At 38.7% G+C, this 19,315-nt stretch overlaps 2 protein-coding genes across 2 annotated transcripts; one reads left to right on the forward strand and one right to left on the reverse strand.

The window, feature by feature from the left end:
* Window positions 1-126: 126 nt before the first annotated feature.
* Window positions 127-8,381, reverse strand: mob1a (MOB kinase activator 1A). The gene is made up of 6 exons (XM_067610748.1): window positions 8,194-8,381; window positions 7,349-7,515; window positions 6,621-6,714; window positions 4,434-4,567; window positions 3,107-3,270; window positions 127-2,342 (listed from the first exon to the last, which is right to left on the reverse strand). Exons 1-6 carry the CDS (start codon window positions 8,205-8,207, stop codon window positions 2,265-2,267), a joined length of 651 nt encoding a protein of 216 aa, XP_067466849.1. The 5' UTR covers window positions 8,208-8,381; the 3' UTR covers window positions 127-2,264.
* A 4,990-nt stretch (window positions 8,382-13,371) lies between these two features.
* mthfd2 (methylenetetrahydrofolate dehydrogenase (NADP+ dependent) 2, methenyltetrahydrofolate cyclohydrolase) lies at window positions 13,372-17,764 on the forward strand. Its single transcript, XM_067610756.1, has 8 exons — window positions 13,372-13,565; window positions 15,530-15,714; window positions 15,837-15,959; window positions 16,172-16,324; window positions 16,414-16,521; window positions 16,622-16,714; window positions 16,832-16,957; window positions 17,041-17,764. Exons 1-8 carry the CDS (start codon window positions 13,486-13,488, stop codon window positions 17,187-17,189), a joined length of 1,017 nt encoding a protein of 338 aa, XP_067466857.1. The 5' UTR covers window positions 13,372-13,485; the 3' UTR covers window positions 17,190-17,764.
* Window positions 17,765-19,315: the final 1,551 nt, after the last annotated feature.

Consider the following 19,315-nt stretch of genomic DNA (forward strand, 5'->3'; position numbering starts at 1 on the left):
TCAACAGTAAAGCTAAAAAAAAATGCCAGTATCAATATTTCGCTGTAGATCAATATAATCCTCTGGCAGTCTGTTCAGTCCTGCAGACAAACAGTAGAGTATACACAAAATAAAATCCACACAGCATTGTCCTTTCGGGTTTTTATTGAGTTTTAAATCTACCAATACTGTCATATCAGACATTTTCATTTTTGTAAGGCACAGTTTTGTTCAGATAAAACACTGATCTTATTTACAGCAAACGTTTGGACGCAGTACATACATCCTCGCATCTTCTCCTTGTCAAAATGACCCCCCGATGATCTGACCATTAATGTAAATATATAAAACTTTTAATTCATTTCAAAGCCCTTGTTCCTTCTTTGATCCAAAATGTATAAAGTCAACACTTTATTTTACAATGCGATATGAAATGTAACTCCGTGCCAAAAGTTTAACAACAAAAGTGTGAGGAAAAAAAAGGAATACATTTGAAATATGTGACTAGATTGAAAGGACTGGTTGTATATTAAAATAAAATCTCTAAAATATAACCTGGTCTTGCAAAATATATTGACAGGCCTCCAGATGACTAATCGGATGCAAGCTTGAGGTTTTTGTCCAGCAACTTAAGGGACTCAAAAGTGGATAAATCGATATTAAAAGGAATGTTTTTCACATTGTTGAAAGGCTTGGAAATACACCTTTGCATTGGTGTGAAAACAGTCTTTAAAAAGTGGTAAATAATGAAATGAACAATCTAGTGCACCTAATCACATTGGCTGGTTCCTGGTGACGCATTCAGTAATCTAACATCTCTTCTGTCTGATCGGTTACATGATTGTCTGACATGAATTTAGGTCCAACATGAAGTAGGATTACGCACCAATGTCCCTCGCTCAAACTTTGCCAAATAAAACATGCATTAGGAGTACTAGCTGCATTAGTTTGTAAAGAGATGGCAGTACAAACAGCCCTGCTGTTGTAGCCTGAGTTAAGCACAGGAAATGACCACGATAATTATACATGCACCAAGACTTAATAAAGACATCTGTGGGAAAACTACATACATCTCAGGACACTCATCCTTTTCATGCACAGGTGCAATAGATATGACTATTTTTCAAACCAGGGGGGACAGTTTTTAGTAAAAAAAAATGTAAAAAGTAAATAAAAATAAGTACCAGCATTGAGGGAACAAATATTCAGAGTTCCACAATTTATCGGCACCACAGAAATGAACTATAATGACAGTAAAACTAAAAATTCACAGACTATTTTTGCTGCTGACATGATCATTTTTACAATAAAACTCCCTTATAGGGTCATGATTATGCAAGCTGGTGGCAGGTGGCTATTAATAATAACTATAAAGCAGGTAAAAAGCACTGTAAGCACTTTATCTTGCATTTAACCATTTCAATGAACCATCTCTCTGTAAGAAAACAGCTGAAAAATGTGCAAAACAATATTGCGTGACCAAACTGAAATAGCTACGATGCAGTTGAAGGTGGTGTTTTTGTGGGGCAAGAATAAAGGCATCTCACAATCATCCATCAATGTGTCTCTTTGCAGTTGACTGTGTCAAAGAGCATGTCAACAACATCATGTTAACATATGTATGATATCAGATACATTGCCAGACAGCTACATGTTGTGCCTGCCTTCAGACTGAAGTGCGCCTGCATTGTTACTGGTGCAAAGTTTACCCCAAGATCTGTTTCATGTCACTACTTTTTCTCTTCTTCCTGTTACTCTCACTGTACCCTAATGACAGAAAATAAAAAACAAAACAAAACTAAGATTGGGATATTTGGTCAGTCATTGTAATTGCAATAGCTAAAAGTTAACAAAAATAAAATTGCCTATCAATAAGTAAAAACACTATACACCAACTTTTGAAGGAAAAAAAAAAAAAAAAGCTGGTTTTCACTTTAACTTCCAAATGTCCTTGGTCCAATGTAAAAATCAGTAGGTTGCTCTTAACGAGTTGTTAACCACAGTCCTGTGAAAATATATTTTGACTACACTACGCTATTTTTTTTATGATCTAGAAGGACAATGATGAGAAAAAAGGCTCAAAGACAGCATAAAAGACAACAGAAAGAATAAAAGGAAAAGTACAGCAAAAAAAACGTTCAGGTGAAAGAAAAGAAAAGAAGAAGGCACAACATTTTAAGAGTTGAGACTAGAAGTCATAGAGGTAGCAGAGGTCACAGAGAAGAACAATGGAGGAAAAGAAACTGTTAAAAAAAAAAATTTAAAAAAAAGGGGAGATGAAACGTCTATCTGTCCTTGGATCCAAGCTTCTCGATCAAGTCCTGCAGGGGAGCAAGCTCTCGTCGGTCGATGAGGTTGAACTCCTACAAGAGGAAAAAAAAACAAACAATTAATATTAGTTAGTCAGTGCAGTTCAAATTTTATAATTAAGACAGTTTTGTGGGGAAATTTTTTGTTGTTCATACAGAATCTGTGTTTTGGTAAAAAAAAAAAAAAAAAAAAATAGGATAGAAGCAGCAATAGCATTGGCGCAGTTTAACTAGGCACTAAAATCATTTATCACACCACACCTGCTAAAATCCTCCTGCTATATGAAATTCTCTTAAGGGTGTTTCAGACATATAATCTGGAAAATTGATGAGTGAGTCTGTTTGTTTAAGGCTTTTTGTCTTTCAAACATAGGTCTCTATTTTGGTAAAGATATACGCTGACTGTTCAAACATGACACCACTGTCCCAGATAAAGCCACACGGTTGCAATATATTTGCCATCTCGCATAGACTAGACTAAGCATTGCAGGACGTTATGCACAATGAGGCAAGAGATTATTTACTGCGACATGCTGCTTAGCTGTCATGTTCTTCTCTTCTGTTCAGTGGGAGAGCAGCTGTCTAATTACAGCATCGAGACATTTTAACAGAAGCAGCGTAGCTCTGAAAAAGTCTCTCTTCAGAGTCATATCTGTCTCTCTTCAGAGTCATATCTGCTGCTCTAAAATTATCTCTGTGATCAAGACGCAGCATTTAAACCTTCATTCTTTCTTCTTGTCTGACTGGTCTGCACTTTGTACATTGTTTTTTATTTTTTGGATGCTTTTACAAGTGTGCTTGAAGCAGGATTATCTTACCTGAACAAAGAAAATGAAATGCTTGAAGGAGGTGTTGAGGTGGGCCTCCTCCTGCAGCTGCATCACAGAGTCAAAATGTTGGTGGTAGATGTGAGCGTAAACCCTGAACAGACGCTTCAGGATGGTTTTGGCCACGGACATGAAGTTCTTGGGGAAGGGAACTCCTGTGGGAGAGAAGGTGGTGGAAAATGATGATGTTAAGAAAAGAGCTGAACCTCTCAGCCTCAAAGTGAGACTACGGTTTCTTAAGATGCTTCACTTTCAGTCTCCACACAGAAAGAGTTACAAATCGAAATATAGCAGGCCTGCAGAGTGGAGTTACAGTGCTGTCAGTACATATTGGGACAGTGACGTGTTTTCTTTGTACTCCACTACATTGGGTTTGAAATGAAACGGTGACTATGAGATTTACAGTGCTGCTGTTCAGTTTCGATAAGACAGTGTCACATTCACATGAGGACAGTGTAAGAATTGTAGTCTTTTTTATGCATAGTCCTCCAACATTAGGAGACCAAATTAAATTAGACTTAAGTTAGAATAAACTTAAACAAAGTCACAAGGTTTAGCAGTTTGTAGCACATACTTTGAAGTGGATGTCTGAGGTCAGTCGACTGCAGTTAGTGTCACTTCTTGTTTGTTTTGGGGCCTTGAGTCCGCTCTTAAACATGTGACACACATGATCAGCTAGACTGAAGTCAAGTGACTGACGTCAACAGTCAAGAGCATGACACTATTTCATATCAGGGATCACTGTCATGCTGGGTTGTTCTAAAATTAGGGAACTGTGTATAAAAAGGCTACGACTCAATTCAATTCAATATGCCAAAGTACAGCCAACAAAATAAAAATATATCATCATCCTAGTACTGTCTGACTGCACCATAAGTGCACAGCTAAAAAAATCTGTAGCCATTGATTTGAACCTACTGCACACTGTAAATGGCTATTTTAGACTCCTATTGTCACAAAAGTACACATATCAGATGATAAAGTCTCAACTGTAAAAAAGGAAAAAAGAAAAGACAACTGACGATGATGTAAGACTAATGCTCAAACATGAAAAATAGAGTCAAAGTAAAATTAATTGTGAACAGGGATCGAGACCGACAATCTTACAGTTAATATAGAACAAAAAAAAAGGTGCATGGAGTTGCTTGGTCAGCTAGAACCTATTTGTTGGTGTTGCTCCCTCCTGTTTATTACACTTAATGGAGATAATGCAGATCTACAGGGGTGAAACTATAACTAATAGCACCACAAAAAGCTTTAATTACAAAACTGCTGAAAATGAAAATTCCTTACTGGCAAAAAAAAAATCCAAACTCACCAATCTTGGAGGGAAAAAGTGTCTCATCATCCAGCTGATCCTGCACCCAGGTCATCAGGTAGTCTATGTATTTGGGAGCGGAGCATTTGATAGGCTTCTTAATGTTGGTGCCGTCAGCCCAGTGGTACTCATATCTACAGAGAAAGAACAAATATTGGTGTTAAAAAAATAAATCAATCAGCATGTCTGGTAGCAGACCAGTGTTACAGACATGAACATTAAAGCCAAAACACACTCATCTTCTACCGAACGAAAACAGCATTTGGTAGAATATAAGCTAAAAAAAAAAAAAAGCGCAGGAGGAAGAAATGCAAAAGTATGTACAGTCATATTGTTGATGGCGGCTATGTCAACAGGAAGTGAACCCGGGTCTCTTCCTCCTGATTACAGGCTGAACTCAGACAGTCTTGGCAGGAGAGAGGATAGAGGAAGTGGCTAATCTAGATTCTAGCTAAATAGCCTCTACAGGGACTGCATGCAAAGTTTAATTCCTGTTTTCCTCATGTGACACTTCGATGATATATTTCAAGATTATTCACTTTAACTATCTCGACCCTTCAAAATCTGAATACATAGTTTTGACACACATGACGTGACACATCATTTCCCAACTCTGGACTAAAAGTCAAATAATGTTTCATCAACTGATCACATTATGAAGGTTATTTTGACTTAAATGTGATCTCATAGAAACATCCTGTACCCGTATTCAATCCAGTTTAGTTCACTATGTTCAGTTCAATTCAATAGTTACCTTTTAAAATCAATACAAGCTTTTTATCTACTGAGGCTTATTTTTATCTTCTTTCTCTACTTGGCAGCATATTACGTCTGGGAAGATAATGACCCTCTTACACAAGTAACTAAAAATTGAGTAAGAAAAGTAAGAATCAAGCATGTCCTTCCCCATCTCTCTCTCTCGCTCTCTCTCTTCCCTCATTTACTGTCAACTCTTTAGTGCTTGCTCTCTAATAAAAGCATAAAATGTCCAAAAAATTGTGTCAAAATTTACTTTCACCTTTATTTCAAAAGTTGTTGACACCATAAACTTATTTTCATAGAGGCACAAATCCCAGTTTCAGTTCCTGAAGTCAGAAAACATTCATCAGCGTCACACATTAAAACTGTTCAGGGGTGTCTTGTCATAGCTCATTAATACATTTACACACAATCCCTGATAACTGGCATGTTCTGTTCAAAAGAAATGCTCAATTGTCTTTAACAGTGTGGGACTGTGCCTTTAAAAACACACATTTATTATAAAGACCCATCTCACTATGCTGTAGAAGCACAAATCTTTCATTATTTATTCTCATTATTATTCAGGTTCATAATGTTCTTCAAAAGCACTTGAGCTTTGTGTGACACATTTTGTGTCTCTGCCAATTCTTGTAAAGTTCCTTCTTTCCAAAAAATTACGTAAACGCATACGTCAGCCAAAATGCTTCCCTCACCTCAGTGGAACTGGACAAATGACACATTTTCCAGCATTTAAAACTGTTTGTAGCTATATAGCACAGCAGGATTTAGCTAACAATTTATATTAAATGTTACATACAGGTTTAAGGTTGTACCGAATGTGCAATCAATCAGTCGTCTTCCTCCCAAGTTGCAGTTTTATTGCAGACTGCAGTAGGTTTTCTTCCAGGATTTATATTCCACTGCATTAGTTTTATCCTCTACCTTCACCGATCTTTCAGTAATCTTTTCAGGGAAACGTAGCATACGCTTGTTGGGATCATTCCTTTGTCTTTGTGATGTACTCTCTGCCAGGAAACTGACTACATTGTGGTTGGACTTTCCAGACAAAGACGTGTTAAAACTATTACACAGATATATTCTAATCTACTCGTTATGTGACATATAAGCACATTTGACAGCACTGGTGATTGGTTAAACCCAACTGACACAGTGCCAGTTCGCAGTGGTTGGGCTTGGTTTTCCAATCCATTTCAATTTGGCACACAAAACACACATGCCGCTTAGTCTTGAATCCGTGGCTCTGTCTGGCAGGTAAACAAAACACCACGTGTACCAGCGTCATAAAAAATACAGACCAAAAAAAAAAAACCATACTTCATATAGTTTGGTGTGGCTGAATCCAAATTTAAAAAAGTACTGTAGTGTCTTTGCCAACACTTACATCAGTTATTCTGCCTGCAATAAAAGGACATTTTTTATTGTTACCTTGGTCCAGCAGACATCACAGAGCAGCTGGTCTCAGTGCAGAACTCAGTGATGGTGCCGTACAGCATGTTGATCTGGTTGAAGAAATCCACGGCTGAAAGAAAGAGTTAGTTATAGTTTTGTCTAGAAAAGTTGCTGATAACGATAGATTAACTAATACAAAATAGACTTTAATAGTGATACTGGTCTTTTTTTTTTACTAGGTGGGCAGTTAGTGACCCGCAATTTTACTAAACATTTACTCCAACCATAAATAAATATATTCAACAAGGACATCTAGGGTTTTTTTACACATGTATGGCCTTCTGTAGAAGTGATGACATGAAAGTAAAAATGACCACATTTTTGTATATTCTATGTATATGCATCTCACATCCTCTCATTCTTAAAATACAAAGACACAATATTTTCATCCAAGCCATATATATCAAGACATTTCATATTTTTTTACTGCGACAACAGTCTTAATGCTTTAACCAATAATTCACCACTTTCTGACTCATATGTGTTTGTATGACCCTACCATTCCTCTGTTACTACTCTGTGATGTAAATATTCATCCTTTGCACAAGAATCATTGACGTTTCATCTAACTATTGCCAATGGGTATACATTTAAAATGTGTAATTGAGCAATGAGTGATATACTTCAGACTGGTACTGAAGGTGTGTCCAAACGTTTGACTGGTACTGTATATGTTTATCGTATTCATGCATTCATCCACTCACTGTTGACAGCGATCCACTCATTGAGATCCTCTCCCTCGGGCAGCATAACAGCCTGCCTCAGGTTCCCACTGCCCAGTGTCGCCTCAGCGTGCTTCAGCAGCTCATACTGATGGGAGCCCTCTGGGATGTTCTTCTTCGGCTTGAAGGTCTTGGATGAGCGACTGCCACTGCAAAGATAAACAAACAATGGAGCAATTATCTGTAAAGAAGGAAACACTATGACATTTTTTTTAAAAGGCTTGTGTAAGAGCAGATGCTCTTATTGGGCTTTCAAATGGTATCATGATGAAGTTGAGGTTGAAATAAAACTTGTGATGTGTAACTGCTGCCTAAAGGCTTGTTTTGGCTCATTTTCAGTGTGACAGAAACATGAATGTAAAATCTGTGTCATCTCACCCAAAATTAAGGTGGTTTACCCACTTGGTGCAATAGACAGCAAATGTGACAGTATCACAGGGTCACTGTTAACAACCTAACAGTGAATTAGCCACAAGACATCAAAGATGTGTGAGGTGACTAACGTGTCTAGTCTTATCTGACTAGACGGAAGAGTATGCTAGCGTCAAGCTAGCCAAGTTAGCACGTAGTTTAAAAGTTCAAGTTGCAAGGAAACTGTAGATAAATATGCACAATTCACATATACTATTACGACAAAGAGTGATAACCCTATTAGAACATTAAGTTTAAGGCTAAGTTATTAGGATAACAGTGCGCTTAGCTGACTTGTTTTCTGTAACGGTGTCTCATTTTAACCCTAGGTACTTCCCTTGGTGGAACTTCGTAGCTAACGTAACCGCAAGCTCCGGCTGCAACTTACTGAGCGAGCGGCCGATTATTTTACTTACAACAGGAAGCTCATCTTGGCGAAGCAGTCGTCGAAGAGCCTCGATTACAACTCCTGACTCTGGTTTAGTGAGTAGAAATGTGTACAACAATCACCCCGTAGGAGCCACTTGTCAGCGCTGTCTGCTAACAATATGGTCTCGGCTAACGTGAAGAACTGCACCCACAGCGGTTCTTCCTCTATCGGCTCCCTGTAGCAGCTCGGCCGGCAGACTGTCGCCCCCTCCCGGCCGCATGTAGCTAACACCACCCTCCACATAGATGGAGCCTACTATGTTAAAGGATAGGTTCACAATTTTTCACGTCTGTTAAAACAAAAAGATCCCCTTCAAATGTGCTTTCAGTGTAAATGATGAGGGCAAAAATCCAAAGTGTGTCCACACAGTCATTTTGTGCAAAAATGCATCTTTTATACCCTGAAAGTTAAAATGGCAACCTCTAATAATATGATCTATGGGGAGCTAAGAAGATATCCACTCTCTGTTGCAGTTAAAAAAGACTATTGGCTACTGGAGGAGGCTGATAGAAGGTAAAGAAACTAAACTCAGTCGAATAATGTACAACTATTTGCTCAGTCTGCATAATTCAGGTGTATAACATTGCCGTGGGTCATGCAGGTTGAAAAGCAAATACTTTATTATGCTAGACAACAGTGTCAGTGGTAATTGTTTGGTACAGCATGATAGCTCAGTGCCAGTACAAAAAAAGACAAAACAAGCAGAGAGGCACCATAAACCATTACAACAACACACCCAAATGGAAACACATGAATGTGAGAGTATGTACAGTGTATATGGTTCATATATTCAGTTCAGTCCAGACTGAGTTCAGTTCAGAGCTCACAGAGCATACATGTTAGTTTATGGGATCTTATGGAAAGGGGGGCTGTCAAGGGGTGTTAAGATTTCTGACTGCTGTGGGAAAGAAGCTGGTTTTGAATCGACTGGTATTTGTTAATATGGGCCTGTAGTGTCTTCCAGAGGGGAGGAACTGGAGGAGGTGGTGGGAGGTTAAGCAAATACTGGATGACTGTGGTTTGTCTTACCTCTGACTCACACAAAAGTGTAACAACATCAACTGGTTGAAACTAAACTGTTGAACAGAGGAAGTACATTATGAAGGGATCTTCTAATATCCCGTATGAACAGGAGGAATTAATATGGCAAGAAAAACCTGTTTCATGTATGTGTGCTGTCATGTTGTTTTATCATTTTTTATATGTTTGTTTGTTTGTTTTAATATATAATAATCTGCCCTGGGACTGCAGATGAAAATTAGGCTTTTAGCTAAACCATTTACAATACTGTAATGTGTGTTGTCCTTGATAAAAGAAGGAGTTAAGTAAAGTAAAAACACTTTACTAAACATACTTTGACCAACAGTTTAGTTTAGCAGAGTCTAATCGAAAACTGACACTATGATATTCCATCCTGAGACCTAATCTTTTAATGGGCAAATTAAGCAAAAGTTTTCAAATAGATAGATAGATAGATAGATAGATAGATAGATAGATAGATAGATAGATAGATAGATAGATAGATAGATTTGGACTATAGCCCAGCCAATACTGGATTTTTGAGGCCGATGCCAATATCATATATGAAAGTTTATAAATCTTGATATTGATATATTGGCTGATATTCTTTATTTACATATATAAACATTTTTCATAAAAATCCTTCAAATTTTCTAATAAGTTTTTAAAATAATTGTGACCAGTACACAGCCAGACACTTACAGTTGAAATATGCACTTGTCAGTACTCTCTTGTGGACAAACTATGTAACTGTAAACACTGTCTATAAATTACCTCAAACATTTTAGTCATTTCTAATGTCTGTACTGCAGTTTCTTCTTACTTACTGCTGATATCATGATATATACACCAATAAATCAGTAATGAACTAATATCAGCTGATATATCTGACTGATTTATCAAAAAAAACATTTAATTAGTGTAGCCTATAGCAGTACTTCTCAAACTTTTTCACATCAAGACCCATAAACTGACACAAATTAGACCACAGACCCACATCTGATAAGATTTTTGCTCCTAGATGTTTTATTACAGAAAGTGTATGAAACCCATGAACAAAATAGTCATACACTCTGTCATTGTGTTACTTATGGAAAATAAATTATTCCCCTTTTTGCTGGGGAAAAAGCCCCCTGGATTCCCCTCAAGAATCCCTGGGGGTTCCTGGAGTCCACTTTGAGAACCACTGGCCTATATTTATTTTCTCAAGTCATTTACAGCACAACATAGACCTCCAGGTGACAAAATAACCACAACTATGCTGAAAACAACAATGATATCAATATGTAAAGTGCAATATAGAGACCTGTGAGTTTATGATAAAGTTACTATTGATGAAATAAGCTCAGAAATAATAAATTAAAGCTGCAAGCAGTGATGAAATGGCCAACTTCCTGTTGAACTTACAATATGACTCCAAGAGGCTTTTTTGTGCGTCTGGACAGGATATATGTGATATATGCCCTGTATGTCCCACAGTATGCCCTGTGAATTTAATTTTTCTATGTTAATCTGGAAGGCGGGGCTTTAATTTTGAAATTTTCAAGGGGGTGCTGTTGAGCCATATTGCCATGCCCATGCAACTGACCTATCCAGGATTTTAACTGGTGTCACTCCAGACATGTGTCAAGTTTCATGACTGCAGAACCATCCCTAGTCCCTCAAAAACAGCATCGTATTTCATGGCGAACAATGTGTCGCCATGGCAACGGTGCTTGATTATGGGTCATGACCTGCTAAATGTAGCATCACCAAGGTCTTACATCTTAGCTGAGTCAATTTGAGGTGCATCAGTCAAATTTAATAGGAGTAATTAGACAAAGTATGATGCATGATACTTCCTGTTGCCAGTAGGTGGCGATATGACTGTCACTAAATATGGGCATGAACATGTGTTCAGACCCGGACTCTTAACAAGCATATGAAATTTGGAAAAGATCAGACCATGTGGAGTCAAGTTATAAAGGCTTTGAAATTTCGTGGCGAGACATCGAAATGCGCCGCGTCGTCATGGCAACACCTTTCAACAAAAAGTCACCAACTTCATACTATAGAAACTCCAAGGTCTTGAGACTATTCTGAGTACATTTGAGGTGTGTCCAATCACCGTGCTTCCCACAGGGCATCAAAGTGTAAAACATGTTACTTCCTGTTGCCAGTAGGTGGCGCTATGACTCAGATCCAGTATTGATACATGGATGTGTTCAGGGCGGGACTCTCTTCTAGTATAAAAGGTTTGGGTCTCTTAGGATCATATATGCAGGAGTTATGGCCGTTTCAGTTTTCATGGCGAAGGATCGAAATTCACCGCCCGGCCACACCTTCTTGGCAATATCGAAAACTCACCGTTTTGATAACTTTTAATCTCCAAGGCCTGTAGATGATACTGACTGAATTTTAAGTCGCTGAGGTCAAATCTCTAGGAGGAGTTCGTTAAAATATGCGGGCTGGAAGTAACTAAATCGGCGTCAAAATCGCAACTTTGATCCAAAATGGCCGACTTCCTGTTGGACTTAGGGCATGGCTCCAAGAGACTTTTTGGTGCATCTGGTCATGATACATAAGCATACCGAATTTCATTCTTATACGACAATCTCGAGGGGCTCAATTTTCTTAATTTTCTAGGGGGCGCTGTCGAGTCATTTTGCTACGCCTTTTTGCGAGACCCATAAAATATCCATTTTTTCACCACTTCTGATGTATGTGCAAAGTTTAACAACTTTTTGTGCACGTTTAGCCCCTCAAAAATGCGTTTGTTTCGGAATAATAATAATAATAATAATAGAGAAAAATAATTCCTTCAGATCCAATAACTTCCTGAATCAGACAACATTCATATGTGCTATTGATGTCAATGGAAATTAAATTTGTATTGCAAACTGATCCTTTTAAATAGACAGTGACACAATTTGCAGTCCAGTGGTGCATTATTTCCTTGCTAAGTTATGTTCATACGCAGCAATAACATTGCTTAAAATACTCATCACTATTATACAGTAAATTAATCAACAGTTACAAAGAAGTTAAAAAAATAGCTCCAACATTAAATGCTTCTTCCATGTTAATGTAGCTTATTAGAATGTATTTATTTATTAGAATTTATTTATTTATAAGAATTTATTTTCCAGTCTGCATATACAAATTCATTTTTATACATAAATAAACACACAAAAAAAGAAACAGACTTAAAAAATGCAGCTCAAAACAGCACAACAACCCAACTTAAAGTTTTTTTTTCTGCAGTCTGAAAAAAAGGTGTAGGCTGACAACAAAAACAGAACAATCCAAATAAGCAAAAACAATATAAATAAATAACAACGTACATATCCTGGCCCCCGTCCGTCTTTCTAATCGTCCACTTCATATTTGTTTAAGATGCTATTTTTAAATGTTTGTTTAAACTTATTAAATGTTGAAACTGTTCCTCACTACAGCTGTTTCATAAATTGACTCATTTGACTGTAATACAATATTTACATTAGTCCTCACTAATAGTTTTTTTGTTTGTTTTTTGTTTGTTTGTTTGGTTGGTTGGTTGGTTTTTTGAACATACAAATTCCTCTAAAGTCATGTTGACTTTCTCTCATTTGAAACAACGTTTGGATACTCTCAGGTACTAATTAATTGTTGTTGTTTTGTTTTTTTTAAACTTTGTACATGATTTAAACCGTTTTAAAGTAATTTTTAGAGCCTTTAATAAAGACTGGATTTGTCTGTTCTCTGTATTACAATGCTTATGTCTCTCTTTTGAAGGATGAAGATTGGATTAGTGTTTGTTTTATATGCAATTCCCCAAACTTTCCCCAGACTTATCAATTAACACAAGAAAAGTTTTACTTCTGATACTTAAAAGTATATTTTTGCTAACAGTACTGTACTTGAAATTGTGAATGCAAAGCTTTTACTTAAAGGATGTTAGTAACCATTAATAAAGTTTATACATTTTTTGAAGTAGCTACTATAATAAGTGGGGTCCTGATGTTATTGTAACTGAGTCTTGATGACAGTCTGTCCTGCCAGCTGATAGCTCACATGTACATCCAGCTCTGTGTTATCTGTGCAGCAGAGGTGTGGCAGCACATAGCTGTGACGCACACACCCCGCGTGAAGGGGAGGGGAGGTGCTTTAAAGCCTCTTTGCTCCTCTTCCTCCTTCACAGACATCGCTCTGTCAGCCCGGGTGGTGGTTGTGCCTGTGTGTGGGTGTAAATATATTTCGCAACCGGCCGCGGTGTCTCTTCTCCTCTCAGCCGGTCACAATGGCAGCGGTCAGGACTCTCAGGAAACTGTGCCAACACTCCCAGCATCAAGTTTGTAAACTGCACACGTCCGCCTCGAGGTGAGTGCGACCGCATCATATATCACTCCATGACATATTGGGCGCAATATCTCTCCTTAAATGAGCAGCTTGTTTATTTCTTATAGCCTGTACGTCTTTATTTGCCACATTTCTCAAACATTATTGGTGAATAGATGAGGTGGTGTGTTTTATTGTGGGGTTTATTTAATTGTATCGTACTAAATGTCCGCAGTTAGCCACATTTTGGTGCGCCCCTAGCGGTATGCCGGTAACATTACAGCGGGCGGCTGGCTGATGAAATCGGCCTGAGTGCTTGCACCCTGAAGCTCAAGGAGCCAGGTTTCAGCTGGAGACCGAGGTGTTGGTTTTCACACAAGGAGGAGACATGAATATGTATCGTAGAAATTCTCCCCTGAATGACACCAGGTCGTGTAAAATAGCAAACAAGCTGCAGAAATCGTCTCTGCTAGGACGTGCCATCACATTAGATTGTAAAAATTTGCAGCAGCATCCCGTGCAGGTATTTATTGGGAACGTGCTGAGTTCAGCATGACTGAGATGCATAATGAACTAATGTTCAACACATCGCCTAAAAAACTCAAACCTCGTGTGGCTCCTGCACATGATCTGCAGCTCCAAAGGCACAAGATGGACTATTTAAAACTCCTGTCATTTTATACATGAGTTATTACATCACAAGATATCACAACATAGATACAACTTTTAGCACTGATCAATTCAGTTTCAACATAACATAACAAAACTTGAATCAACCACAGGGCAGCAACTGTATGTATATAGAACATTTCATTACATATAAACTCAACTGGCTTTACATTGAAATACAAATATAAACAAGTAACACATACAGAATATTATAATAAATAAATGCAATAATAACAAAGAAGAGAAACTATTTTCTGAGTATTTCATTTTAGGAGGTGGTGGGTCTCTTGATGTGGGCTACTCATGAGCTCATACATTTGAAAAGTGAGATATTCCCCTCAGTAGACCAGCTCTATTCAAATTCGTATTGAGGTGAGGAGCAAATTGCTGCCCCCTAATCTCGACACATTTTCTCTGGGACCTGGTACACTTGGCCCCATGGTCTCACCCCATTTTTCCTCAAATATGTGATACTTTCCTGTGAGGTTTAATTAGTTTCGGCAGAATAAAAGGATGGTTACATCACATGTTGATGGCTCATTACTCCTCAGTTATTAGCTACTGCTTTCTGTGTTTGTTGTTATGTAAGAGGTGATGCTTTTGAAACTTGGATCAAGCAGCAACATGTTAACCCAGTCATACAATAAATCACTCTGAATCACGTCAGTTTTAATCTTCAGGTACTTGACGCATGAAAGGTACAGACAGGTACAGATTTCCGTTAAAAGCTGCTCTACTTTGACGTCTCTGGCTTGTTATTATTTAACAACAATTCTGTGATTGAACATAGTGTAACCTGACAGTACAAGTGCTCATAAAACATATGGCCAAGTCAGGTGGAGACATGCCGCGTCTAATTTTAGAGGCTAGAATTGGTGCTTTTCCAGGCTGGATGGTTGGGATTGATTACAGGTTTCTGGTGTCACGAGCCCCCGTTCATTGGCAATCAAGAGACCATGTCCAGTAGATGAGTGGACTTGGATTAATACTGCAAAGATTAGTGGAGCAACTGTTGGAAAAACTCTTTATTGGAAGTTTGGATCATTTCATTGAGACATTGACAGATAAACATCTATGGCATTAATGGAGGGAAAATTTGCAGCAGCTTTTGGAGGTGGTCACAAGAGAAATGAGTGAATTAAAATTAAAAAATATATATTTATCATTTTATTTACTGAACAAGTCATTGCTTCCTCACTGAAAAACATAATTAAAAATGAAGAAATGTCTTTGAGAATGACACACTCACCCCTTCTTTCTTTGTCTGTAGCATAAGCAGCTTATTAATAGTCCGTTTTCATCCTCTGACTCTACTGTCTGTGTTTAACAACCCTCAGGCACGAAGCAGTGGTCATCTCAGGAAAGAAACTAGCACGGCAGATTCGGGAGGAGGCCCGGGCCGACGTGGAGAAATGGGTTTCAGCTGGCCACAGAAGACCCCATCTGAGTGTGATTCTCGTTGGAGAAAACCCAGCCAGTCACTCGTACGTCCTGAATAAGACACGAGCTGCAGCTGATGTTGGTAAGGAAAAACACACGCCGTGTTCTCACAGGCGTAATAAATGCAACGTTTGTAGAGTATAATAACAAAAGAACAAATGCTCGCCTGCGTTTTGAATTGTTTCACTCTTCAACCTCCCACAGGAATCTCTAGCGAGACGATTCTCAAGCATTCAGACATCAGCGAGGAGGAATTGTTGGACCTGATCTTCAAACTCAACACAGACCCCCGTGTGGATGGCCTGTTGGTGCAGCTGCCTCTGCCAGGTATGGAGAGACCTGAACAATGGAATAGAAAGATTGACAATGAGTATACAGAGTCAAGCATTTGTAGAGTGGCTGTTATAATTTATTTTATAATTAAATGCAGAACACCTGCAGTATGTGTGCTTGAATAAAAGAGCATTTGTGAGCTTTTACAAACTCAAAACGTTGCGATCTTGCTGCCCTGACTGTATCTCCTCTTGTCTTCTTCACAGAACACATTGACGAGCGCACTGTCTGTAATGCAGTTTCCCCTACCAAGGATGTGGACGGCTTCCATGTAGTTAATGTGGGTCGCATGTGCTTGGATCAGTCCACCATGCTGCCTGCCACTCCCTGGGGAGTCTGGGAAATGATCAAACGCACAGGTAACAGGAGTGACCACTTCCTCCCCTGTAGGGTTGAAAAGCTGCCGGACAAGCTGTCTAAACTAAATGTCTGAATTCTCGTCTTCCAGGTATTCCTACTCTTGGGAAGAACGTTGTGGTGGCAGGACGCTCCAAGAATGTGGGGATGCCCATCGCCATGTTGCTGCATACAGACGGCCGTCATGAGAGACCCGGAGGTAAGTTTACTGAGTGTGTGTACATGTGAGTTTCTTCACACATTAAAAAAAAAAAAGATTAAAGGTACAGTATATATACTAAATGTTATTTCTGTTGCAGGTGATGCCACGGTCACCATTTCTCACCGTTACACTCCAAAGGAGCAACTTCGCCAACACACTAAAATAGCTGATATCATCGTTGCTGCTGCAGGTTTGTGTCACTACTCGTTTTCCTGCATCGGACTGTAATTGAACAGTTTAAATCTTATATTTCTTGATTAAACTGAGTTGCCTAATGGTACTAACGGTGTGTTTACTGAATTATCAGGGATTCCAAACCTCATTACCGCGGACATGATCAAAGAGGGAGCAGCTGTGATTGACGTCGGGATAAACAGAGTGCAGGACCCTGTCACTGGGAAGAACAGACTGGTTGGAGATGTGGATTTTGAAGGTAAGGCTGGACAATAAACATGATTTCTACAGGAACATATTTGGTGACTTCAGTGTTTTTAACATCATAATGTTTCTGTCCAGGCGTGAGACAGAAGGCGAGCTACATCACCCCAGTGCCTGGAGGCGTTGGACCCATGACTGTAGCGATGCTCATGAAGAACACTATCAAAGCGGCTAAAAACATTCTGCTGTATCCACCAGAGAGGATCCGCATGGCGGCTGCGTCCTAATGGGGCAAATCCCAACGACAGTGACACATTCCACCACCCTCTTTTTTTTTTTTTTTTTTTTTTTTTTTTCTTTTTTTTACTTGGAGCAACCTGTTTGAGCAACCTCTTGCACACGGACTGGAAAGATGATAGCTTTAAAGCTCTCTTCCTGCTGACATCTTTAACCTTTCCTAACTTCAAGTCCAGATATATTAGACTGTTACATTCAGTCATGCAGCTGCATGTCTTTATGTAACAGGGTTTTCAGTATTTATCGTTTGCAATGCGTTTCTTTGAGCTTTTGGGGTTGTTAGGAATTCTGAAAGGTTGTTTTATTTATTGCTACATTGACATAATATTTAAACATGAAAGGAGGCAGGTTACAGTATTTAACTCTAAGCTGGTTAAGCAGTCAAAGCTGAGCAATTTGAGGCCTGTCTGTTGTGTTTCTTTCAGTTAGTTTAGCCTTATGTATCAAGAGTGATAAGGGCTAACGTCATCAGGAACAAGTAGCTATGTTTATCAATATATGAGCTTTAAAGATTCACAATTGCCTTTGTAAAAACTTTGAAATAAATATTACAAGTATGTTCTCACATTGATGTTTTCTGTGCACATGAACTGTCTCTTCCTTTACATTTAAAAAAGCAATGACTAAAATATTGAACACTCTACAGATTCAGATTCACTTTGATTTTTCCAAATATGACTCAGTTCTCTGTAGCAGCTGGGGTGCTATCATTATAAATAATTGCCTCTTTGCACTGGTGTTAATTAACAACCTTTTCCTGCTGTCACCCTCTCATCCAGCCTTCTGTAATTGACACGTTAAAGGCATCATTACCAACACAGATTACAGATTGGAGTTTGGTGTCAACCAAATTTGCCTGTCCTCAAATTTGTAAAATTCCTTAAAACTCCTCCTCTCTGTTTAGACCCCTATCAATTAATATGACTCCATTCCTTTAACTCACTGACCCGCTTTGAAGTGACAGACTGGGAAAACTATTAAAAGAATAGCAGGACCCGAATATTAGATGCACTTAGAACTTTTGGGGGCAGACAAAGGTCAGATTCTCCTACAGAGACTTTCAGTCATCTGTTTATAAGCCCCTAAGGCCTTCTTAGGTCATCTAAACATCCTCATTTAACCCGATAAGTAGCTGAGCTGACCCCTGAGAGTGGATTATTTTTCCCTCATCAAATTTTCTTTTTTATTATTTTCTTATATCCCTTTTGGTGCTGCGGGTTGTGGCTTGGGTCTATAGAGATGAACTATGTGGGGAAAGGGGTGGTGACATTTGTGTGGGTTTATTGAGATTGTTGGTTTTTATATTCTCAGTTTGAGACATATTATATAGACATGTGCATCTGCTCCACTTGCATTTATGTCATTGCCCCATCAGGCCTGTACTTCAGTGTACAAAGGGAAATATACAGACAAGTGACAAATTAAAGGAAAAACTGGTACAGGTCTGAATGCTTGACACCAACAATGAGTTGATCCAATGGCTCTGTTATGCTGTGGGGGGCATTTTGCTGGCATGGTTTGGGTCCACTTGTCCCCTTAGAGGGAAGGGTCACTGCAAATCAATACCAAGTTGTTCTGAGTGATCAACTTTATCCTATGATGAAACATTTTTATCCTGATGGGAGCGGTGTCTTCCAGGATGATAATGCCCTCATTCACAGGGCACAAGGGGTCACTGAATGGTTTGATGAGTATTAAATGATGTGAATCATATGCTACGGCCTTCACAGTCACCAGATCTCAACCCAACTGAACACCTATGGGAGATTTTGGACTGACATGTTAGACAGCGCTCTCCACCGCAATCATCAAAACACCAAATGAGGGAATATCTTTTTGAAGAATGGTGTTCATCAGCCTTGACATTGATTCTACAAGTCTCTGGACTCTTCTGAAGGGATGAACACTAAAAAGGCTGTAAATGGGTCAGATATCCACTTGATATGACTAACTCAGACTGCTGAAGCCTCATATAAGCTTCAGACTAACTTTTAAATGCATTTTTACACAAAATGACTGTGTGGACACACTGTGGATTTTGCCCCCCATCACTTACATCGAAAGCACATTTGAAGGAGATCTTTTAATAGCTAGTATGAACAGGAAGAATGATTAC

Source organism: Thunnus thynnus, chromosome 2, assembly GCF_963924715.1.
Source record: "Thunnus thynnus chromosome 2, fThuThy2.1, whole genome shotgun sequence".
Taxonomy (NCBI): Eukaryota; Metazoa; Chordata; class Actinopteri; order Scombriformes; family Scombridae; genus Thunnus; species Thunnus thynnus.